This window comes from Aethalodelphis obliquidens, unplaced genomic scaffold, assembly GCF_003676395.1.
Source record: "Aethalodelphis obliquidens isolate GAN/ISIS:26980383/991018 unplaced genomic scaffold, ASM367639v1 scaffold5, whole genome shotgun sequence".
In the NCBI taxonomy this organism is placed as follows: domain Eukaryota; kingdom Metazoa; phylum Chordata; class Mammalia; order Artiodactyla; family Delphinidae; genus Aethalodelphis; species Aethalodelphis obliquidens.
The window spans coordinates 12,253,282-12,279,482 of NW_020837949.1; the positions used below are offsets into that span (position 1 = coordinate 12,253,282).

Here is a 26,201-nt window from a genome sequence, read left to right on the forward strand (position 1 = left end):
AGAGAGAGAGAGAGAGAGAGAGAGAGAGAGAGAGAGAGAGAGAGAGACCTGTGAGGAGGGGACCTCCTGACCATAGCTGAGATTTTTCAGTTGGGAGACCCTGAAGAGAGTGAGCTGAGAGAATACACTTCAAAACACAGATCAGCAGACTAACAAGGCATTCTGAGATCATCTTCCACTCCTTCATTATTCTTGACACTTTCTCCACAAGGACTTAGACATCATGGTCCAGGTCTTTGCATCATTCCCGCTTCTGATACTAATCTGCATGACAATTGTGTTGATAAACATCAGGAGTACACTCGGACTGACATCAAGACAAATCATAGATAATATCCATTTATACCAATCAAAGTTCAGTAATCTGAAGAACACAGAAGGAAGTCAGTAGAGCTGAGTGTACACAGCAGAGAGATCAGCAATATATATAAAATGATAAGTAGTATGCAGCCTTCCAAGTCCCTTAAAGTCCTGACCTGGAGAATGCACAATGGCCAGTAATAAGTCTAAGTGAGCATCTTATCAGGATCCTAAAGGCCCACCCTCAAACTATATATGCATAAATCCATTCTGTATGTGGCTAACATGGACGATTTTCCATTTCCATTGCCTCCACCGTGGTCCAAGCTACCATGATCTCTCATATGAACTGCTCAATGGCCTCCTAACCCATTCCTCTACTTCTAATCTTTTCTCCCATAATACATTCTCCATACAGCCACAAGAATGATCCTGTTAAAGTGTAAATTAGATCATTCCACTCCACTACTTAAAACACTTCACTGTCTTCCCAGTGCAACTGCACAAAATATAAACTCCTCATAGTATACTGTATACTGAGAATCTCTTCTAAATTTCCTTCTGCATGCAACAGAATTCAAGATAAATTTTATAATATCACATGGTCTGCATTAAGGAACAGGTTTTACTGGAGTAAGAGAAAACTTCTATATCCACAACAGAAATGGAAGCATGGCTCCTCCTCACCCTCCTATGACTGCACAGAGGGACCTGGGCACTGTTAGGTTAGCAGTATACATCTGTATGCCAATGGAGATACCTCATCCTCTCTATTGGTCTCACTTCTTGTAACAAAAGTGTGAAAGCAATTTTGCCAGTAGGAAAATAAACAGTCTGCCTAATGCCAGAAAATCTGGATTTGGGAAGCCAGCTATTACAGGAGCTGTCTAGGAAGGCCACCTGACCAACACCTGGGGACCTTAGATGTTCTAGTTCCCAGTGTTAGAAGGAGAAAGTCATCAATTCTGTGGGAATTGAGCTTATGTGAAACACATAAGTGCTTCACAGAAGTGAAAGAAAGATAAACAGGTTATCTTTTTCCAGATAACCTGTTGTCCAGGCAACCTAGATTGAACTCCTAGGGTTATTTTTGGATGACTTTCATCTTTGCAGTATAAATTTCCTATAAGAAGTGTTCAAATTTCCCAGTTTGTCCGGGACAATTATGGTTAGGTGCCTGTTGCTCCGAGTAATTTGTTAATAATGCACCCTTTTGGTGTTTTACTCACTGAATACCATCTGGCCCTAAGCTCAGTCCTTGGAACACAGTAGAACCTCAATAAATATATATGGAATAAATAAATTTTCCAGAAGTTTTAATTTTGCTTTTATCTCAAGCTTTAGATTCATTTTCTAATATCGTTGGATTTCAGGAAAAATAATGGAAAATAAATGAACTAGAAATTAAATCTTATTTCTGTACTGCCACTCATTCATCTAACATTTCTTGAGCATCTACTATGTGACAGGAAGTGTACCAGGTACAGGAAATCATGGACTAGAAAGCAAGAGAGACATATCTACAAAAAAATTACATAACGATGTGACCAATGCTTTAAGAGATAGATACAAAATATACATGTTTGCACAGAGAAGGGACCAAATTCTGCCTGGAATAGTCACAGGCTTGAAAGAGGAGATAACACTTGACATATGTTTTTTAAAATAAATGAGAGTTCACCTGGCAGGCAAGGTAAAGAAATGGGAATTCCATGCACTACCGAAATAGATGATGATTTATCCACCAACATATCCACAGACTATCCAAGCAAGAAAATAATAAACATACATAATACTTAATTACAGGCTATGCACTGTTTTAAGGTAGCTAGAGTAAGTCACTTAATTTTCAATGCATGAGGTGAGTTCTATTATTGTCCCCATTTTTAAGGAGGAGGAAACTAAGGCTCAGAGATTCTCATAGAGCTAGTAATCAGTACAGCGAGGATTCTGACCCAGGCACTCTGGCTTCAGAATCCATTGCCTTAACTAAAGACCTCAAAGATCACCTATTGATGACACCTCAATAAATACAAGAAAAAAATGGGGACTTGAGCACTAATGTTATGTCAGAGACAAGATCTTAGATCCCCTCTCTTTTAGATCACACTGCATCATCTGCTCTGGTTCTTAATGGTCCCTATAAACTCTCAAACCATGGGCTGCACCTCAAACCAACAGGTGTTTTATTGAGAACCCTCTGGATCCCATTCTCTTCCTTTAACATTACTCCTCATTTATCTATATAACACATTTTATCAATTAGGGATCTGCTACTATGGTAAAATGGAAAAAATCCCAGAAGATAGTAACCTAGGTTTCTTGCATCCTTCCCATAGAAATGCTTTAAGCTAATTATGTGACATTAGGCAAGTGTCTTGATCTTTCTGATCCTCGGGTTGGAAATAAAGAGGAGGTACCAGATAGTCAATATGAATGAATGCTTTAAGGACCTGGGTTCTGGAATCAGGCCTAGATTTGAATCTGAGTGTCACTGCTCATTAGCTATGTGACCTTAGGCAAGCTAATCTTCCTAAACTTAAATTTGCCCATCTGTGAAATAGGCATAATAATAGTACCTATCACAGAATTGTTACAGTGATTAAGACAGTGACTATAAAAATGTAAAATGCAGGAGTGTTTTTTAAACGTTATCTATTAATAGGGTCACTGCCCTACACATTACCCATACTTAGGATATTTTTATGAAAACTGCTATTCTTTTAATGTAATATTTAATACATATAAAAATACATGTAACATATAGGTAAATTATAAAGCAAACAAAAAGTACCCATAATCCCACCACCCAACTTAAGTTAAAACATCACCAGTGGTACCATGGCACACGAGTGCTTCTTCTCTGTCCTACCCCTTGTTCCGTCCCTCAGCTTCCTATGGTAACTCTTCTTGAATTCTGTATTTATCATTCCTTTTCCAATAGTTCTATCATATAGGTATCTACCCATTAAAATATTGTATACTTGATTTTAACATTTATAAAAATAACATGCTATAACAAATATCCTCTGCAAGCAGAGGAACATTCTGTTTATAAAAGCTATTCCTGTTACAGGATAACTGTAATTCATTTACCCAGCTGTATGATAATCTACTGTGTGAGCATTTATTTATCCATTCTCTGTGGATGAACCTTGGGGTTGTTTGCAGTTTTGTACTGTTAGGTACATTATTGCTATGGACACCTTTGGACCTGTTTCTTGGGCCACATGGGTAAGAGTTTCCTATAGAGTGTACCTTAAAGGTTGAATAACTAGGTGAAATTTCAACAATATCAAAATGATTTCTCAAACAAGGCAAGTTAATCTCCCTCAAATAGAGGTGCCAATTCACACTCCCCCCACTAGTTTCCATTGGTCGACAACATCCTCCTTCACACTTTGTTCTTTCAAACGTGTTGGAATTCGCTAGCATGGAGGTCTTGAAAGTTCATTGCAGTTTCTGGTTTTCATTTCCTGGATTAATGAGGTTGACCACATTTTAATATATTAATGGATTATATTTCCTTCTCTGTGAAATGCCTGTGTCTTTGACCATTTTTGTACTAAGCTGTCATTTTCTTATTTCTCCATAGGTTTTCATATATTCTAGATCATATTCTTTTTGCTTTGTAGGTCTTTATATGTTCCAGATTGTATTTCAGTTATATTATTTCAAATATCTTCTCTGCCAGTTTGTGACTTGTCATTCTGCTTTCTTTATGGTGATTTTTGGTTTTAAAAAAAGGTTATTTTTAACAGTTAAATTTATCATTCTTTTCTAAATTCAAGTTATTTTTAAAAACACAAAACTCCACATCCCCCAATTATAAAGCCATTGTCCTATATTTTCTTCCCAAAAAATTTTTTTCTAAAGAAGGGGGAAAGTTCCCCCTTAATTTTTACCTCCTATTGTTTATTTATTTAGGCCACCCCACACGACTTGCAGGATCCTAGTTCCCTGACCAGGGATCAAACCCGGGCCCCCAGCAGTGGAAACACCGAGTCCTAACCACCAGACCGCCAGGGAATTCACCTCTTCCAAAATTTTTGTTTTTCCTTTTACTCTTTGAATAACCAAGAATTGACTTTTGCATAAGGTGTAAGGTAGAGATCCAATTTCACTTTTTTCTATTGATTTATGGATGACAAATTTTCCTAGCATCATTTATTGAATAATTTATACTTTACCCAGTGATCTAGAATGCCCCTTTCATCATATATACTTTCCATATATGCATGGTCTGTTTGTGGGTTCTGTATTCTACACCACTGTTCTATTTGTTTATTCCTGCATCCATAGTATACTTAATTTATCACTGTAACGTTACTTTCAAAAAAGAAAACTGTCTTGCCGACTGGCAGAGCAAGCCCCCCATCTCACTCTTCCTCTTCAGGAACATGCTGCCTGGTCTTAGATCTCTGCTCAACAATACATCTTTCGAATCAACTTGTCCAGTTGCCCCAAAACACTTCTGGGAATTTTTGATCTGTAAACATCAACTTGGGGAAGGTTGACATCTTTACACTGTGATGCTTCCAATAAATAAAAATGGTGTACCAATGTGTTTAAGTCTTCTTTTAATGTATTTCAATAAGTTTTATGTCCTCCATAGGAACCACACACCTGGAGACATCTTTCATCTTCTGATGCTCTTGTATACGGCATCTTTTTAAAACTACATTTTCTCTGCTGTTGTTTGCGATTGACTTTGGTATACTGATCTTATTTCCAGCAACACTTAATTACTCATCCATAGATTCTTTTGTATCTTCTATGTAATCAGAGCCTTGTAACTTTCTTCCTTTCCTGTCTTAAAACTTTTTCTTTCCCTTCCTAACTGTGCCCTGATACAACAGATTAGTTCCTCCAAAGAGATACCAGAGAGCTCTCATTCTCTCTCTCTGCCAACGCTCACAAATAAGAGGTCATGTGAGCACACAGTGAGATGGTGGTCACCTATAAGCCAGGAACACAGGCCTCACAAGAAACCATGCTGGTACCCTGACCTTGGGGCTTCCAGCCTCCAGAATAGTGAGAAAATAAATGCCTCTTGTTTACATCTCCTAGCCTATGGTATTCTGTTATAGCAGCCCCAACTAAGACATCCAATGATGCAAATAAAAACTATGTTATACTTAGGATCCGGTTATTTTCCTGTGGGAAATCTGCTCACTCCAGATTATCTAGTCTGCTATACTGCCAGGAGAAGCATAAGGGTAGTACTTCTGTTCTTAAGTGTTCCTTTATTTAACAGGGGGCTGTTAACTCAGGGTCCTCATTAGGGACTTCAAGCAAAATTAAACAATATTTATTTGATGAGTGTGTGCTCATATTCATGCTTTTTAAGGCTAATTGCTAAGGTTTTGTGTGTCTTTGTTCCAATCCCCTCCTCAAATTTAGAATGAGACATAAGTTAAAAGCCCGAAGGACTGTGGGAGCAGAGGTGAGATTTTTCTTCTACTTACAGTGGAAGTCGCCCAAGAGAAAGGCAAGAGTAATGAGTTGATCACGTACATGGAGATAAAGGTAAGAATGTGTAAATTCGTAAGGATTAGGTTTAACTGCAAAGCACAAATCAGTGGCTTAAACAAGGTAGAGATTTATTTGTGTCTCCAAAAGAAGTCCAGAAGTAGACTGTCCAGGACTGGTATGGTGGTTCCATGGTCATCACGGATCCCAACTTCTTCTGTCTTCCATCCTGAAGATAGTATCATGCTCCAAGACCACTAGTGGAGATTCAGCCACAGAGTCCACATTTCAGACAAGAAAAAGCCAAATGAGGGTTTAGAGAAGCACACAGGATGAGCCTCCCAACAGAGTTAGTTCACTGAAGGAACTTCCCTGGAAACACCATCAAATAAGTTCTGCTTATAGCCCCTTAGCAATCCTTAACTGCAAAGGAGAATAGAAATACAATATTTTAGCTGTTCACACTGTCATCCCCAATAAAATACGGGTTCTGTAAATGTAGAAGGAGTAATAGATATTGGGTATCATATTAACGTTTTTTGGTTTTTGTTTTTAATGACATTTCTCATTTTCTGTATTTTACGATGCTTTGACATCTTGGGGCCTGGCAGACCCTGGGAGGGACTTTCCTCCCTGGACTTCCGCACTCCACCCCCAAACGATAGCTGATTCCTAGAAATAGTAAAGGACTTGCCCACGAGCATGCCTTTGATATGCACACCAAGCAACCCTGAGTTCATAGCCCTCATTGGCCTTTCATCAGGCTCCTGAAGTCCAGGACACTACTCCTCTGCCTGAAATCACCCCAGGGCAAGGTACCTGACAACTAGGGACCACCCCTATTACCCACTGCCTGCTGAATGTATTCAAACTGTCCAATCCTAAACTTGCTCAGCGCTCCTATCCTGTCTCACCCATTCTTTCCCCATGAAAACAACAATAAAAGCTCTGACCCATGCTTTTCCCTTGCTCCTTCTGCCTCCTGACCTACCCTGGTACCTCTCCGTGTGGTGCTGGCATGGTGTGTTGCACGCCCTCCTCTTGAGAACTGTTAAGTAATAAACTCTTCGTTCAAAGGCAGTTGTCTCTGTGTCTGTCATCATACCATTCCTGATTAGAACAAATCCCATGTACATCGTAAAACAGGTAGGCAACTGGAAATCCTTCCCACAATATGGTTTTCCACAACAGGAAGCTGGAATCCTGGCATCATCTGAAAGTTATCTCACAAAAATCTGCTTACAATGTGTCTGGCAGAAGAAAAATAAAGTCACTCTTGCCTCAGCATCTCTTCTGAGCGCCAGACTCGTTAACCTTCACCCTCCCAAATATAAGCTAGAAAGTCTACAGTTAAACTATTTTCAAAACTAAACTCAATATCTTCGCTCTTCTCAAATCTGCTGCCACATCCATGTTCCTTAGTCTCTAATAAGACGTCATCATCTACACAGCTGCCCAAGCAGAAGTTTCAAAAGTATCTTCTGGAGTCCCCCGAAGTGGCCTCTGGGATGCTTTCAGGCACCCGGGTAGACCCACGCAGTCCACCAGGGGGGTCACTAGAGGCCACAGAGCTCTAAATTGCGGCCGGACAGCGTGACCAGGAGTAAGTGTAACACACACCGGACGCCAAGACTGAGGACGGATGGGAGGGGAGTGTATGGTATTGACATGTTGGAATATTTTGTATACATTGGGTTAAGTAAAAGTATTAAAATTTAGAAAAAAAAATTATCTTCTGATTGCCTTTTCTCTTACCACCAACACCTGTTCTGTCACCACTAGGTGCTGGACAGGAGCTATGCGTCCTCGGTTGTCTCCAACCCAGAGCCTAGCACAGGATCTGGCACGTACTTGGTACGCGACGAATGAGTCTATGTGAATCCTAAACATCCCTCGTGTCACCTCTCATCCCCACTTTACTAACCTTTCCAGGCTTATTCAGTAGCTTCCTAACTACCGCCAGGCTTTGCTCCTTCTAACCCTTCAACTGTCTTCACAGTTCTTTCTAAAGCACAATTCTGATAAGATGTCGCTGTTTTAAAACCTTCTATGGATCCCCATTGCCAAAGTCCTCTGCAAGCTTTCAACACCCTTTACAATCTAGCCTCAAATACCTTTCGTGTTTTATCTTCGAATGCTTCGTATACTTTTAAGTTTCTGGACCTTCGTTCGTGCCGTTTCCTCTGCTGAAAACTAACCTAACTATTCTCTTCTGCGCCCCGCTGGACTCTGTTTCTACCGTGACTAGAGTGTCTCTCCCATCGTATCACACTTGCCTACACAACTCCTGCTTTTACCTCCCCCATTCAACCTGCACCACCCTACATTGCGAGTCCCTTCAGTGCAGGAGTCCTGTTATATTCACCGCTACATCCACGCTGTACGGCTGCATGGCATATAGCAGGTGCCCACATGGCCTCTGAGTGTAAAAAAGATGCCCAGGTTAATAGTAAACAGCCATAGAAGATTAACAACAAACCAAAGAAAAAAAATGACCAAAGTGGAATACGTGCTCAGTAATCCACGGACATTAATAACTCAACAAAAAAAGGTCGAGTACAATAAACTGAAATTAAAATGCTCTCCTAAGTATCTCCTGAGACTTGGTGAGATGGGCATGGTGACTGAGAGATACACCTTGTTTAAAATAACTGCAACAGCAGTAACAATAGCCAGCATGTATTGAGCACTTGATTCAGTTACTATGTGCTAAGTAAGTTACATGTATTACTTACTGTGTTCTTCACAGTAGGCCTGTAAAAGTACAACTACTATTATCCCTGTTTTATTCACAGGAAAACAAAACAACAAAAATCAAAGGCATGGAAAGTTAAGAAACACACCAGAGTTCACCCAGCTGCTCTTGAGTAAAGCAAAAATTCAAATGCAGGCTTTCTGACTGCACAGCCTTAAGTGAACTATTATGACAGACCACCATTTTCCCAAATGACTGGTACAGAAGAAAAACTAAAAAATGTCAAGATGTACACTTATTTGGACAAATAGGACCCTAAGGTCCAAAGCATGGCAGAGAGCTAATGGATGAAGGGTAAAGAGAGAAAAAGAAAAATTTCAGTATTGTGGATGCATGACTCTGACAGCCGAAAAAGCTACACATCATCCTATCACAGACTGTGGGACTAGCACAGGGGCCAAGTATAGTAGTTTTGAGAGGGGACTTCAATGCTGTTGGTGCCTACCAAAAGTCTCACTCTCTAAAAAGTTCAACTGAACAACACACATTTACAAAGTCCTAAAATGTCACTGTGCTCGGCCGAGCTGGACAAAGGCAAAAGGGTAGTCTGAGTAAAAGACAACACTGCCTTCAAGAAGTACACGATATCTTTTGGGAACAATGAGAAACTACCACTAATTTCCCCTAAATGAGCTGCAAAGGTTAGACTGAAACGCAGTTGGCAAAGACAAGTAATCCCCAAAACAGCCACAGAACCATGTCTTTGGTGTTTTCAGATGTCTTTGGACCGATCAATCTGTCCAATTTTCAAGAAATGGATGACTCTCTGAGAACTGCACCTCGCAGCAAATAGTGGATCTTATCTGGGCTGGTCTTTAAAGTCAGCCATTCTGGGTTGTGTACGTTTATTAAGAGAATACAAGAAAAAAAAAAAAGAAATGAAGTGTTTAAGCATGAGATGTTATGATACAGATAATGCGGGAAAAAAATGCATGAAGGAATATCTTGTTCACCTCTAGCACATGAAGTGATACTAGCTTAACATGAATGAGGAGAGCAAGCCTGGCTTGGAAATAATGGAAAGATTTTTTTCCCCAAAAATGTAAAGAGCTTTATTTACTTCTTCTTATAAAGGTAATACATACTCAATGCTAAAAAAAAAATTACAAAATTGTAAAAAATAAGGAAAATCATACATAATCTTCTCAGAGATCATCAGAGCATTTTGATTTTTCTCCTTCCAGACTCTTCTAAGTATATATTTATGTCAATTACTTTTTTTCAAATATGGGAGTAACACCACACATGCTGCTTGATACTTTTGCTCCCACACTTCCATGTATCATACTCATCTTTCTACCTAACCCAGAATCCCAAAATCAAAGCCACAGGGCAGTTTTCTGCAGGTACATTCCCTGACACCGTAAGAACATGAAAAAAGGAAATGCAGGACACAAAACTTGGACTAGAAGACCCCTACGGTCTGTTACTGCTATCAGATTCCACAGGTCTACTCTGAGACTAGGCTCGGAACAGTAGAAAGTTTCTCAGGAGACGGGGCTGCCTGCGGGGGGAGGGCAGAGTTTATGCTCCCACAGCCTGCCTGGTTGTGGACCCCGGGTCTGCAGTATCACACGCACGCTGAGGCCTCTGCACTGAACACCTGACTCTGAAAGCCCTGCTGCCCAGCCTCAGAGCCTCTCAAGCAATCTCCAGTGGGAGTCTGCAGAAGAGCCCCTCGGCTCGCGGGGATCCTGGAGGACACACTCTTCTTCTGCCCCTGCACCCTGGACTCAGAATCGCTTGGGGTTGGTAATTAAGCAGTTTTGTTCACCATGTCACTTTCCCAAAGCACAGATTCATCACTCAGTTTAAACAGGAATACTAATCCGCATTAACTTCTCACAACTTTGAAGGAGCATAAAAGTACCTTTGCTGAGGAAAAAAATTAAAAGTTGCCCAAAAGACAAATTTTATCTACTTTACAATTTTGCTTAAGGAATGTGGCGTAAAGGAGTGAGGACTACGTCACCAGTTTTAATGTGGGAACTCAAGAGAGCAGACTTAATGTGCTGACTAATGGTCCCAGGTACAGGAAAAAAAGAAAAAGATGGTTGAAAAAAAAAAATTTAAATTTAAAAATAAATAAAGATAGCTGATATGAGGAAACAGTAATTAATTTTCTACTGTTCCTGGGCAAAAGAAAGGATAAAGCTAAGGAACTCCATTTTTCCTTAAACAAGCTGTGAGTACAAAATGCTGCTGATGTGTGCAGAAAATACCTTAAAACAAAAAGTCAAGTGTCCATAAAATAGCATGTGAATTCTGAACCTGTTAAAGTCCAGCAGGGTCTAAGCTACAGTTAGCACCACACTCTCTCAGGCAGAGGGGAGAGGACATGTAGAAGTAAAAGATGCATTAAAAAACTGAGTTTGTTTTATGTAATCTTTACTAGTAAATTACTAGTACTCTGTCAGAATCTTATAATAAAGGTAACTGTGCATACACAATTGTACACAGTATGTACAACAAGAGACCATGTAGAAAAATAAGAGGAAAATGTTATACCTGGGGCGCTAACCTAGAGAGGCAGGGACTCCCCTGAGAGTCTGTATGAGACTAAAAGGACAGAGAATGGGGTTTAGAAAGATAGAAAATAGTGAAACCAGAGCCTATGTCATCACCTGGAGATGGACTACTTCATCCCTAGTTATACTTTAGGTCTTTACTGCTAGTAAACTCTGTTTCACAAATGCTACTAGTGAAATTGTCCAAAAACAGAAGACGTGAATCATGTAGGTTCATCTTGAAGCTATTTAGATTAGATATTAACCACTGTTCAGCAAGCCCCTACAATTTAGGCTAAAGCTTAATATCCCGTTGGGATCATTCATGTGTCAACATTTATTGCCTATTCTGTGCCAAGCAATGGTTAAGACGCAGGTACATAAAGAAGATACAGTTCTTGCCTTCTAGTCTATAAACCAAACAGATAAGGAAATCAGTATTTACAACCATGGGATACATGTATGACGTACAGCAATGCTCAATAAACACTGAGTAGCTAAATCAATACTATAATAGAAGTGTGCACAAAAAGGGGGGGGGGCTTCCGAAAGGACAGTTATCCCTCTGCCATAACACGGATGACCCTAACAGTTCACTATCTTGTATACTTATACACAGAAACTGTCTCTTAAAGAATAAAAAAACTAGTGAATACCATAACATACAGGAGCTACCAAGGTTCATGACACGAAAAGGGGAAGGAGAACAGCAGTCAGGAAAAATATTACCACTCATTTTACATAGAGTATTTTAATTCTTGTCTTCAGAAACTATAAAGACTATCAAGATTTGGAAACGAGACTGTACCAAACAATGGCCAAAGAAGAATCGTCCATTCTATGCCTTCTCTTTCGTCTGGTCACTCAGAAATATGATGTTATCTGTAAAGAAGCCAAAGCATAAATGTTATTTTCAGAATGCTTCCTCCATCTCATTTAATCATTCCCGTCTACCACATACATATTTTAGTGCTATTCACTGAAAAGACTTTAGACAAATTCTCAAAATATTATGTTCTTGCTATATTGCTTGCTATGTCCTTGAGAGGTATATACAATAGGCATAATGGAGCTAAAAGCTGGGCTTCAACCGTTTATCAACAGCTCAGACCTTGTGAGAAAAGGTGGGATACTTCTCATCTTCCCTGAAGATAGCTAAGGTCTTCTCAGTGATAACTTTCTACAGAAGAGCTAGTCACAAATTCTGATGCTTGCAGTGCTCAGACAGATGCCATTAAACCGGGGAGCACATCCTCACAGAGAAAAGGATCCCGGCAACACAGTCCACAGGCTGGAGGGATGGAGGAAGGACAGGGTTCAACAAATGGCCCCAGCGCACAGACAGACTTATTTATGTTTTTTAAGTCTGAACACTTATACAGAACACATTTTATTTTTAAATTTTAAAACAGAATGAGTTTTATATATTCACTCTTGAGAAAATTTTTACTATCAGTATTTCAGAGAACATTTTTATCCAAAAACATCAGACATTGCTCTTAAAATATTGTGCAGAAAGAGTTAGTTTAGGACAAGCAAAGGAAAAGAAGTAGTATCTCCCGTATAACACTGAAAGATCTACATTCTTAAAACTTCAGAATTATTCAAAAACGGTTGTTATATAGTAATTGAATATTTGTTGACGACTGTAGTCTTCTAAAACTAGAATGTTTTGGAACAGAATGGTTAGTATAAGAGATTATCAGAATTGACATCACTGTGTAAAAAAGACAAGCGTGCCACCTGCTGGTGGTTATTTTTAAGCTACATTGATCCAAAGGAGAAAAAAATATGGCCTATAAAACAGATAAGCCAAATTAAAACTCTATTCTCTTCCATTTTAATGTCACTAAAGACCTGTTCAATTTTACTATTAGCCATAAACCTATGTTAACTGCTTAAGCATTCATGCTAGTGAATACTGGTGACAAGAAAAAAAAAAAAGGCTGATAATTTGAAATGCTTCTGTTTGGCCTGGTTTATAACAATTCAAAATCTGCCCTCACAATAGGTTTACAGTTTACAGTGGAATATGAAAGTGTTGAATGCTTCATAAATACATGATCAATAGATTTTAAACTGTCAATTATTTTATGAGAAAGCTTCATCTTCCACTGCTGAAATCACAGGGGTAGTTCTATACCATATACAGGTCTAGAAAAAAATTTTTGAATAGGTAGATATGTCTGGAGGCTTGACCCAAGGAGGAACAGGGCAGGCAGGAAGTAATTTACTGTCACAACACTCAAGAATTATGAAAGCAAACCAGTCAGAAAAAACCTCATCTAAGTTATCAAGGTCAGTATACTTTCAAAGAAACCAGTAAGAAAATATACGATTATTATTTACAACAAATTATAATTTATCCATATGGCACAGTAGTTAAGACAAACTCTGGAGCAAGTGAAAAGAGAAAGATAAGAGAAAAATCTGTCAATTAGGAGACTTAAGTTGTCAGACTTTTCGCCTCCAGAATTGTGCGAAAATTCATTTCTGTTGTTTATAAAAAGAAAATAAGAGACACTTAAGATACATATAAACCATGTAATATGATGTATGGACTGGTATTTATGAAGCAGTCAAAGAAATTTCAATACTATGACATCTGGTAAAAAAAATTTAACAATAATTTCTTAATATTAGGTGTGATAATAGCACTATAGTTATGTTTTAAAAAGGAATCTATCTTTCAGAGATACCTACTGAAATATTTATGGATGATATAATGTCTGAGATTCCCTCAAAATAATCCAGGTGGGGGAAAAGGGGGCTGGGTCATAGATGAAATAATATTGGCCATCTGTTGATAACTGTTAAAGCTGCATGATGGGAGTTTTCGTTTCTTACTATTCTCTCTCCTTTTGTGTATGTTTGACATTTTCCATAATAAAAAAATTAATTTTTAAATGATATCTAATTTGGGCATACCTCAGAAGTTCATAAATATTGAGATAATACTATAATAAAAGTTCTTTTATTCCCATCTACTTATTTATCAAAACAAGGTTTCTCAGTTTTTATATTGATAAAAAACAAGAAAACAGAATGAATACTTTTTTAGCAATTTATCCAAAAGGCAAAAAATGCATCATCTATCTCATTAAGATACATTTTCAATAAAATTTTAGTTTGTATACATATATACTAAAGTTGTTTTGGTCAATTATGTTCTAAAAACAACTGTAATGATAACCCAATTCAAGGAGAAACCTAACATTTAGAGCTCTACTGTTGCAGAATTTTTTTTAATATTTTTAAATTTCTATTTATGCATGTACTTTTGTTACAGTTAATTGAATGAATGACAAGAGTCTTGACTATACAATATATTAAGGTACACTTCTGAGGAGAAAATGAAATTGAAAAACAAGTTCAGAGAAAAGGGAATAATGTAAAATTTCCAAATGTTGAGAAGTTTGTATCTTTTTTAATGATGATGGATACCAAATAGCTATAATATTTAGATCCATTAATACCTTTAAGAGTAACATAATTTTACATTAAAAAAATTTAATGTCAACTTAAACATGTCCAAAGGGGTATATTATTTTCAAAATTCTTGTAGAATTTTCAGAAAAGTTTAAAACTCTGTTCTAGAGCATATCTTCTTAACCTCCTGAAGCTTCCATGTGTCCATCTTTTCTATGTTGTTTTGTATTTTGTTTAATGAGAACAAAAGGAATTTAAAACAAAATCATCATGTTAAGTACCAAACAGGTTCTGAACAAATCTGCACAAATGTCTAACGCCACTCACTTTAGTATAACTCTGTCTCGACACATGCTTTTCCCTGTTTAGGCCATGTCCTTCAAAAACACTAAAGGTTTTCTAAGTCCAAATAGTAAGTACTGGCATAGACAGTTCAACTGATAAGTTACTTGTGAACTAAAACTGTGAGTACAGAGATAATTTTCTAAGGGAAGAGATAAATGTAGAAACCTGGAGCAAGCCCACAAACCTCACTTGGAATTCTCCTGGTGAAGGCCTTACAATCTCATTGGCATCAGTACTAACAGCCTCAGGTAAAGTTACAACATAGCCAAGCTTTCAAAAACGGAAAGGAGAAAAAAAAACCAAAACAGAATAGCTATTATCACAAGAGCCTTACCAGCTATAATTGTTGTTGCTTGTCGTCTCACATTATTTTTATCCATATATTCACCATAGTCTACTTTCCCTTCCACATAAATTCGAGACCTGATATGAATAAAATTTACAGTTTTTAGTCTGGAGATTCTAATGTACTTTACAGGAGAGAGTCAGGTTAGAGAGGGTAAGTATACATTAAGGATGAAACAGATAATCATACAGAACCTCATTTTTGCTCCCACTTCTCATAATTCAGAATTAAGAGTACTGAAACAGAGAGTTCCCTTGTGGCCTAGTGGATTCCTAAGGAATGCTAGCTCTAGGATTCCAGGCTTTCACTGCCAGGGCCCAGGTTCAATCCCTGGTCAGGGAACTGAGATCCCACAAGCCACGTGGTACAGCCAAAAAGAAAAAGTAGTGAAACAGAATGTGCACAGACTTGCCACACCTAGGAAAAAAGACAATGTTTTCATCCTTGAGCTAACTGTGGTCCTTATGAAAGTTAAAACAAAACAAAACAAAAAAAACTGTTCAAAATTTTAAGTCAAAATTAAAAAAAAAAAAAAAAAGCAACCTTAAGACCATGAAGAGCAACCTAGTGGCATCCTTTAAATCTCTATGGTTAATTTCCAATGTGTTATTTTCTGTCACCGCTGATTTTGGATTCTCTAACAGATTTGTAGATTTTTTCATTTATTTTTTAGTTAGTTCCTTTCTATATTAAGGTTCATAAACTTACTCTCAAAAGACTTAGATTACTAAAATGCAAAATTTTCAGCTTTAGTATTTCACTCAGAGTTAATTACTAAGACTATGCTGCACTCTCTAGAAGGCTGAACTAGAAGACAACTGTAACTCTGATTTCAAAGAGTAGAAAATGGCCATAATGACACCAATTTTCAGCGTCTAACACCACCAAAAATGTACAATACAGAACATAGACAAGACTGGTAAAATGACTGGGTGCCAAAGGGAACAGTCACACAGATTCATCAATCAGTAGGTGAAATTGCATATAGACATTTTCCTTGAAATTTCCTGTGTTTATATGTGTATATATGCACATATCATACAGACATGACAACGGAGGTATATATGAAGAAAAGGTATGCACTTATTTTAAAAAAACAGAAATTTTAGTTACTGCTGAAATTATTTTACATGAAATGTTTTATTTCTATAAAACAAGTACATTTCTAAACATACTATGACTACAACTGCTGTTAAACACATCCTCTTGTCCTTCTGTGGGTTTGGAAAAGATACTTTTTATACATAATCAATCCAAGCATTCCAAAAGGGAACTACTAAGTTTACATAAAATTATCAGATATGAAATAACTGCTGTGAATATTACCGTAATACCTCACTGGGTCAGGCTTCCGACATTCCAGACCCTCTGTTAGGCCATCGTGTGATGCCAAGAGGCAAGACATCTGCCTTCAGGATCGCTGGCCATGGAGACACTTGCTCACATGGTACTCGGTACCCTTTGCCTTCTCTCTTACCTCATCAGCTCCATTTAAGTACACATCCTCTTTGCCCTAAAGTATAAGTTCTTAAAAGGCTAAACCATGTTAAAACCTTTAAATTAGTCACACATGGCAATGCGCTATGTTTATAGTATTAAGCATTGCATGAATACCTCTTGGGTTAACACAGAGTAATTAGTGGTACTACATAAATAAAGGAGCTACGCAGTCCATAAGAACACGTTACCAGTTTCTTAAACCAGTGGTCCCCAACCTTTCTGGCACCAGGGACCGGTTTCGTGGAGACAATTTTTCCCTGGACGGGGGGGGGGGGGGGGGGTGGGGGGGTGGCTCGGGCGGTAACGCGGGCCATGGGCAGCGGCAGGTGAAGCTTCGCTGCTCGCCCACCGCTCACCTCCCGCTGTGTGGCCCAGGGCCTAACAGGCCGTGGACCAGGACCGGTCCGTGGCCTGGAGGTTGGGGACCCCTGTTTTAAACCATTCAATCTGTAAGATCCTTCCTTCCTCAACTTACCCCTTTTTCACATACTGATATGCCACATCTCTCAGGCCTGGTCGGAATACTGAAATTCTGTGCCACGTTGTCTTTTGACTGACATCACCTAAATCACAATAGGGAATGTGGTTACAAATGCAAAAGACAAGTGCCAAAGGACAACATGTCCCAGCAAAACCAATCCACGATTTCTAAAAGAGCAGAACAGAATTAGAGAAGGTCTTTTCTAAAAGTATCTAATTAGGTAATTCACAATAAATAATACCTATTTACTGCTGATAAAATTAAGAGCCCGGGCTTTTGTACTCACCTATTTGGTGTGTTTCATTTTCCCCTGATCGCCACATCTCATTTGTTGCTAGAGAAAATATTGTGACTGGGTTTTTTCCTTCTACCTGTCTCATGACAGGGTCCTGACCTACTCGACCAAGTAACTGCACACGATTCAGAGCTGAAAGGCAATGTGTAGATAAAACGAGACTGAGAGAAATGTCTAGGGAGGAACAGCTACAAACACTACTCCAACTTCAGTCTTGGCATTAAGCAAAACCCAAGTTCTAGAAGGTTTGAAAGTAAGTTGAAGGGGAAAATAGACAGAGGTTGGGAGGGAAAAAGGATTGGCAAGAAAGGAGAAAATATTCAGAGGAAGTAGCCCCACAAAACAAACGTTAAGCTCTTTATCTAAATTCTTCTTTTAAATACCTAAAGAAACTTCTTTAAACTGTCTGTAGAGTTAAAAGAACAAATCTGAATATCTTTATAAACACAAGGGACTATTTCTGTGAAACAACAGCTTTCACAAACATTCACTTCTTCAGCCAAATACCACATACCCTTGGAAGACTTAGATAACCAAATAGGACTCAAGGAAATTCTTTGGCAGGAAAGTGACAAGAGTGAGTAAAAACTGACTGGTAAAGGAAGAAGGGCCCAATTTACAGGAGCCCTGCAGCCTGATGGGGCAAGGCCAAGATCTGAGAGGCAAATGTGAGTCAAGAGCGTGACGATTAATAGATTATAACCCAACGAATACACCTCTTGTGCAACACTGAGAATATTAGCATACTGCTATAAATAACACGCTTTAAACTTGGAAATCAGCTGCTACTTACATCTTTCGAGAACCAAACTGCCAGCTATTTCAGACTCATGTCTCACAAACTGATGAAGGACCTAAAGTGGAACAAATAAGTAAAACAGCTTTAATCCGGGGGGAAAGGCAAATACCAACAGAAGACCCAGTCACACGTGGTCACCATCTAGTCAGCAGCTCCTATGGCACACATCCACCCAAGACAAGAGGTGTGCCCATCACACAGAGCCAGGAGGACTATGCGAACACTTAAGCCTACTGCAGAAGCCCACAGGCACACAGGAGGTACTACACAGTATACCCAAGAGAGTTCATTTACAGTCCTCTCCCGCTTCTTTGGTGGCAATCTTCCTGATTACGGTGCCTCTGTGTTTGTACACAAAAGGTAAATAAATACATGTTGGAAAAAGTCATGCTTTTGACAGACCAAAAAAAAAGTCTAAGATAAACAAACATGACTCTTTGATAAAGTGCAAAGATATGCCTGCCCAAATCGGTCTGTCAGACAAAGGGAATCACTGCCATGTAACAGCAGCACTCGATAACAACAGCTATCATTGCTGAGTACCCGCTAACTGCTTTACCTCTCATCAATTATTCCTCAGACTAAATCTATAAACTATGTAAAATTACCACCACTTTATAGAAGAGAAAAATGAAGTTCAAAGAGACAGAGTAACTTGCCTAAAATCCTACAGGAAGTAAGTGGCAAGTCACGCCGAGATCCCAGGGCCGTCTGACCCCAAGGCTGCTGCTTTTCCCACTGCCCTCTGCTGCCTCTTTAAGGACATTCTGTGTAAGGGCTACTGCAAAGATATGAGGACACATCACTGGGAACATCACTGGGTTCAGAGACCTAACCATTACATCAGAGAAACACGTGTCAAGTGGTGGCACTGTTAATAAGCGACCAATTAAAACAATACCCACTCCAGGGGTGGTACTTCTGGCTATGGAATCCTGGCGCTATGTTTGGGAGCAGAGAGTGGGTACGAAAATAAAAATGTGAGTTACAACATATTAAAGATCAGACTGCTAACTGCTACCTGTGTCATGATTCCAGAAAGGTGCTCATCTGAGTGCTCACATGAGCCAGAGCTCCTAAGTTTCATGGGACAACAGTCTGCCTCATTGGGGGCACACAAAACTCAAGACCTACCGGAGGAGCAGAAATGGGGAAAGAATTAATTTAACTGGGATACTTTTTTAAATTAAACATTTAACTCTTTTATACACAGCTTTAAAGATACCGTAACACTGTAGAATCGTGTATTAAGACAGGAATAGCTTTTCCATGCTTCACATTTCAACACATGAAAAAGTATACGTTTCAAAAGTACGTATAAGTTAGTACGGATCCAAGAATATAGGGCCAACTCTACAGCAGAGCGGGGGAAATAGGAACAGGTTTCACAGAGGAATTGCTTCTTCCTTATCTTCACAAGATGAGTGCGAGAGGGGTTCTAAAGGAGAATCTATAGCACTTGGTGCCCAGATGAGCTTAAGCAAGCAAAACGGGGTCTAGGCTGGCTCAAGGCTGGCGAGGCTGACTGAGGAGGTCAGGGGAGGAGTCTGACTGGGTGACATGAGAAGCAATCCTGGACCTGGTAAACGTGTGGTGATGCTGAGACCTCACCTGCTCTCCTCAGCACAAGGAGGCAGGGCGGGGTGGGAGGCAGCTGACAACACATGAGGCACGTGGTCAGAAAAGAAACCACCTGTCTTATTAAAGATAATAATAAAAAAAAAAGCTGGAACAACGGTTCTCATAGTCTGCAGATCAACAACGACCTTCAACGCTCTCTAACTGATCTACGTGCAAGTAGCACATGTTTTTAAAAGTAATTATTCCCATTATATATGTGAACACACTAGAGAAGTTTCGTTTTGCTTTAGTGAACATTATTTACCCAAGTAAAACCTGTCCCCAGCCCTCATGTCAAATAAGTACACCAAGGTGTGTGGGCTCAAAGGACTTTTGCCTCTGCAGGCAAAAGCCTAAAGAAATTTGATCACTATGGCTTATAGTAACACATCCCAACACTAATACGAAAAAGTGATTACCTGCACTGCAGGTCTTCGAAACATGGCTTCTATTTCCTTTTCTTACAATCTAACCTTTAATCTTTTCCTGAAGAAAAAAGAGATCAATTAAGTCCTACAGCAAGAATATGAATTCACTGAGTCCTAAGTGCCTAACTGCAGCCACGACTTTTACGCAACCCACCTTTAGACCGTATCGCATCAACAGCCCTGCACAGGGGACGGGAAGGACTCCCTTCTGCTCCCAGAAAGCCCCTCTCGCACTTTCATGCCTCTCTGATCCCCCTTAACTTCCTCCTCCTCCAACCCACACCAAAAAATCCTGATTCTATCCCCATTTCCGTTCCACTGTCTTCTCAAATTTTATTAAAATGCAAGTTCCCTTCGGGCAGGGACTTCTGTCGGACTTATTCACTGTTACACCCAATACCCCTAAAAGTTCCTAAGACATAGTAAGGGCTCAATAAGTATTAAAATGTTAGCACGGGGCTTCAATCTGAAACGTGTGGCCGTAAAAACTACCGCCTCCAGCCCCGTCACCAAAGACCAAGGAGATCCCTGGGCTTCGCCGCCTCACCGCCGAGATGTGCGGGCGCCCCTTCTCCAAGATGACGCTCCCAACCAACAACGTAAAGGAATTGAGAGGGGCGACGAAACCACGGAGTCCTCTGCGCGAGGGAGAAGACAAGGTCCACACACCGACACAGTACCGCCTCCAGGACCTATGCAAAACCTTCCGCCCCTTCTCCCTCCCTCACCTGAAGCTCAGGCTCCGACAGCTTCCAGGCAGGAACTCATTTCCGGTTGCTGCTGGGACGCAAGACTCGCGAGAAGAAGGAGGAACGGAAATCCCGGTGCTGCGTCGTAGAAATGAGGCCGGCCGGCGCCGCGGGAAGCACGCCCCCTTAACGCGGTGGTTCCGAGAGCTTCCTTCTGGGCGGAAGCGAATGAGTCAACGCCGCCAAGTGGTTCAGGTAACCTATTTGCAAGTTTGTAGCGAAATGAAATTACTATTTGAAGAGGTTCCCGGCCCGGGACTCGTCAGGGTGGACCAAACAAAGGCTAGCTGCGCCTCTGGAAAAAACTAGAAAGGTTCGGGCCTCCAAAAACAAGAAGAAAAAAACAAAACAACAACAACAAAAACAAACAAACAAAAAACGGAAAAAGTAGAGAAAGAGCCGAAAGCGCAAAATTTAAGGATCACCAAAAAAATGGGAATCAAAATAAATAGTAATGCAATGTTTTCAAAAGTCAGAATTAAGGCAAAAAATATGTGAATAAAATATGAAAAATTTTATTAAATACAGTATCTGAGCCAGATAGGATCCTAAGTCACCAGGAAAAACGTGTGCCCCTATATACAAGTTTTTATGTATTTAAAAAAAACTTTACAAGAACATTAAAGTACTTGAAGAAATATTGAACATCTGAAAATTAGGTGTGTTAAAACTAACAACGTTGCTTTAAGTTTAAATATTTTGCTTTTACCAAAAACATAATTTTACCTTCCTGGCTTTAATAGAAGTAAACTGACTGATAGTATTTTCAAAATCTACTTCTTTGCTTACTTTATTTCCAATTGCAAGAGTTGCCGTGCCTGATCATTTTTCCTGAGGAAGTGGCATTAACTTCAGCTTACTGAACTTGCCTTTACTTAGAATTCTGATATTTTGTTAATTGTGGATTTTTCATTAATTTTAATATCTTAAAATTATTGCATTAAAGTAGCATTAATCTTGAATACTGGGTTTGTTGGCCCCCCCTCAAATTTTGTCTTGTTCCCCCTAATCCTGGCCTTGGTAAGGAAAAGGGGATTAGAGGCCCATAGACTGCAGAATACAGGCCAGAGGGAGCCTCCCCAGGCCTGTCCATCACCTGGTCCTGGCACTGTCCAGCTTCTAGAAAAGGTACCCTCCACATCATTCTAATAAGCAAATCTCCTCCTCAGGACCCTACTTAAAACCTTTCAATGGCCCATTCTTGCCCTAAAAGGAAAAAACACGAACTACTTCATGTGGTTTCCAACACATACCCTAACTCACTCTTAAGAGTACGACTTACTACTTGGTATATTTATTGACGCTTACCTCTGTTTTACTTCCACCTTCAAGATGTTTAGTCCTGGAAACATACGATGTTATGCTGCCTTCAGGTCTTGCACAGGCATTAATCATCCCACACTCCACTGTGTTACTACTGTAACATACCCTCTGATGATTTCCTATTTCCTATTTCCTATTTCCTATTTCCACTTGAGCTGTTGAGTCAAGTGAAAAACCAAATTCACCCTTTCCTTCAAAGCCAGTTTCCCCCTTGTAAGCTCCTTGTTTGTTTTAATGGTACCAAGATTCTCCCAGACTTGAAGTTTGGAATCATCTTTGACACATCTCACTGATCACCTACATCTGTTCATCTATATCCAATCACTTGGCCCTAAAAGTTCTATCTTCATTAGGCCACAGATCTCTCCCTCTTTCTTTCTGTTCACAAACACTTTGGGGTAAGCAGAAAGCACCACGCAAATTGAAAATAGACACACCTCTGGCAAACTTTTATAACCTTATGAATAACATCTCAGTGGAGAATCTGGGCTGATCTGAATTCTCTCTCAGACAGGAGTCACCAATACACGTTCTCCTTAGACTGTTGGCTGGAGAAAGTTGCAAGTGCTGTTTTCTTTGACAAAGAAAAACATATTAAGATGTATAATGTCATGGAAGAACAGAGTTAAAACATTTTCTTCTATCATCAAATAGATCCTCCTTCACAATATGACAAATACTTCAGCATTGCTTTACTCTTCAGCATCAGAAATGTCCTTTCCACATACTTTCAAAATTCTCTACTCAAATCGTCTTTCCTTTGTTCTCCCATTTCACTTTCTTTACACACTCAGTCTATCTTGTATTAGAATTTAAATGCCCATGAAGGTGCCTCCTCTTCCCCATTGATTGTGAGCTCTTAGAGAACAGGGACCTTGTTGTGAATATCCAGTTGGCAATTATGCTTTAAACAAGAACAGGCCACAGGCCAGAACAGAGAAATAGAACCTAGAAGGATACTCAAATAGGCCTGAAATTAGAAAATTAAAAAAAGAAAAAGAATCTAGAAGAGTAGCTGAAATGTATTTTTTAATTAAACGTACCACTTTTACAAGAATCTACAATTTGCATTTTAGTGAGGAATTCCTGAAACCTCTTCATGGTGTGCGTATACCTGCACACACTCTAACATAATCATAAACTTTCTGTAGCTCATCCACAGACCCAGAAAGTACCTTCCCAATGCTGAGAAGTGGTGAAAGCATCATGGCTTTAATCAGTTACAATTACCCCTGGCAACAGTGGAATAATTCAGGGCTTTCATCCTTTACAAAGCTAGCTGAGAAAGAGACATGTCTATATGCCCAAGTCCACAAAGTTATCTTTGGCCTTGCCTTTTTTTTTCCTTATGATAACAGATCAATTTTAATTCTAGCACCTGTAGCTATACAAGGGTGTGCATTATAAACTTCATGGAACTGTTGTCCACATTCGATAAAGTGACAACTGTGCAATACCACTTAGTATCTCAAAATCAGGAACATACATTGGAATTGTTTAAACACAATCCACAGAATTAAAAACAAAATCAGAAGTCATCCACAGTTATACTCATTGTCAATTAAATGTTTTATCACTTACTACTTGATATAACAGTCAGTATCTAGTAGGGGATATCGGAAGTGATTTCAGATTCTCATCCTGTTGTACTCTGTTGGGAAGGTTTCTTGAGTAGCTATGTGACTGGCCAAAGGTGGGTACAACTAGGACTAGAACAGCATCTACCACAGTTTCTGTACTTTTCACTTTTTTTCCTTTGTCAGTGAAAAGTGAACAGTAAGAATGAAATACTTATCTTTACATATATACATGGTATGCTGTGAAAGCATATTTGCTAAAAATATGGAACGCTTCACGAATTTGCGTGTCATCCTTGCACAGGGGCCATGCTAATCTTCTCTGTACTGCTCCAATTTTAGTATATGTGCTGCCAAAGTGAGCACTGGCCTTGCCTTTTTTTCCCCCTAAATTAAAAAACGTCTCAGCTATAGGCATCAAGTGGTAGAGACCAGGGTTGGCAATGCTTTCTCACAGATAGGAAGCTTTGGACAATTTCAGTGCTGTAGAAGAACATTTTTTAGATATTTTAATCAAGTTTTCACTTTGCTTTTAAATCAGTTTTTCCTCAAGCCTCATAACTATTGGAAAATTACAGCACTTATTACTTTAACTGATTACTATCACGTTTTACATTGATTCAAAAGCAATTTTAGCAATACTCCATAGTTACTATGGCTATTTTTTTGGTAAATTTTTTTTGAATTTTATTTTATTTATTTTTTTATACAGCAGGTTCTTATTAGTTATCCATTTTATACACATCAGTGTATACATGTCAATCCCAATCTCCCAATTCATCCCACCACCACCACCATCCCCACGATTTTCCCCCTTTGGTGTCCATGTTTGTTCTCTACATCTCTGTCTATTTCTGCCCTGCAAACCAGTTCATCTGTACCATTCTTCTAGGTTCCACATATATGCATTAACATACGATATTTGTTTTTCTCTTTCTGACTTACTTCACTCTGTATGACAGTCTCTAGATCCATCTACGTCTCTACAAATGACCCAATTTCGTTCCTTTTTGTGGCTGAGTAATATTCCGTTGTATATATGTACCATACCTTCTTTATCCATTCATCTGTCGATGGGCATTTAGGTTGCTTCCATGACCTGGCTATTGTAAATAGTGCTGCAATGAACATTGTGGTGCATGTGTCTTTTTGAATTATGCTTTTCTCTGGGTATATGCCCAGTAGTGGGATTGCTGGTTCGTATGATAGTTCTATTTTTAGTTTTTTAAGGAACCTCCATACTGTTCTCCATAGTGGCTGTATCAACTTCCATTCCCACCAACAGTGCAAGAGAGTTCCCTTTTCTCCACACCCTCTCCAGCATTTGTTATTTGTAGATTTTCTGATGATGCCCATTCTCACTGGTGTGCGGTGATACCTCCTTGTAGTTTTGATTTGCATTTTGTTAAATTTTTTTAAAAACTCAGCCTGACAGTTTTTATGCAATTCAAGATTGACAGTATGGTTCATACAGAGATTTTTAAGATACCTAACTGTTCAGGCTGAAATGTTGACATTTAACTTTCAGTGTTCATCTTTCTACAGCTTTAGATAAATAGCTTCTATAAATTGGTAGATGTGTTAGAGCTCAGTAAAGCACAGTAGTACTTCTTTATAAGATTTCTTTAACTCAAGATTGTCTGTTGGCGCCTTAACGTCAGTGTTCATGTTTAAGAAACAGAACTTCATGACTGAGGATGGAGTTTCTCACTGAGGCCAGGGGTCAACTTCCAACTGAAATGGAAGGGATTAAATTCCGAACCCATTGAGGATCCAGTCCCTCTCACACTCAGTGTCTGTGCAGCTGCCTGCTCTTTTGGTGACTTCCTGCTACTGTGGAGCCCAGCAGAGAGAAATGGAGAGAAACCAACAGTCTGGCATCGGGTCCATTCAGGTGCTAGAACAATCTTTGAGGAACGTAGTAGAGAAGGGGTCATAGGCCCTAATAGTAGTTGTCAATGCCTGAGAAGAAAAGTGTAACCACAGAATTGTGGGCCATACATTGCATACTCTTAATAACACACCTGCTTATAAATCGTAAAGTGTGGTTGACCTTGCAGCACTGTACCACAAGGGACGTGGCTGGTGTCAGGGAGGCAAGAGATAAATTAACTTAGTTTTAAAACCTGAATAATCAACTATACTCCAATATAAAAAAATTAAAATTAAAAAAAAATACATAAGAGTACAGGGGAAAAAAAAACCTGAATAAAGACTCATTTTTTTAAATGTCAAGGGGCAATACAGAGCACTATACCCCACTTAATTGCATGGA

At 39.2% G+C, this 26,201-nt stretch overlaps 1 protein-coding gene, 1 long non-coding RNA gene and 1 other non-coding gene across 6 annotated transcripts in view; 1 reads left to right on the forward strand and 2 right to left on the reverse strand.

The window, feature by feature from the left end:
• Positions 1–6,321: 6,321 nt before the first annotated feature.
• Positions 6,322–21,048, reverse strand: SSBP1 (single stranded DNA binding protein 1). 3 transcript variants are annotated; one of them, XM_027101696.1, is made up of 7 exons: positions 21,006–21,048; positions 20,269–20,335; positions 18,224–18,284; positions 17,422–17,562; positions 17,130–17,217; positions 15,143–15,231; positions 6,322–11,916 (listed from the first exon to the last, which is right to left on the reverse strand). In XM_027101696.1, the coding sequence occupies exons 2-7, from the start codon at positions 20,290–20,292 to the stop codon at positions 11,873–11,875; spliced, it is 447 nt and encodes a 148-aa protein (XP_026957497.1). In that variant the 5' UTR covers positions 20,293–20,335; positions 21,006–21,048; the 3' UTR covers positions 6,322–11,872. The 3 variants fall into 3 exon arrangements, with proteins under 3 accessions (XP_026957497.1, XP_026957496.1, XP_026957495.1); XM_027101695.1 differs by lacking the exon at positions 21,006–21,048 and adding an exon at positions 20,825–20,983; XM_027101694.1 differs by lacking the exon at positions 21,006–21,048 and adding an exon at positions 19,251–19,359 and having other exon boundaries at positions 20,269–20,307.
• The window catches only part of LOC113618016 (uncharacterized), a 28,444-nt gene continuing 23,283 nt past the window's right edge, over positions 21,041–26,201 (forward strand). The window contains exon 1 of one of the 2 annotated variants that reach the window (XR_003431852.1): positions 21,041–21,221. This is a non-coding gene — a long non-coding RNA (uncharacterized LOC113618016). The remainder of the gene's footprint in view (positions 21,222–26,201) is intronic. The other variant, XR_003431851.1, reaches the window with a different exon arrangement.
• On the reverse strand, positions 24,186–24,292 carry LOC113618623 (U6 spliceosomal RNA). The gene has a single exon (XR_003432059.1). It is a non-coding gene; the product is annotated as a U6 spliceosomal RNA (small nuclear RNA).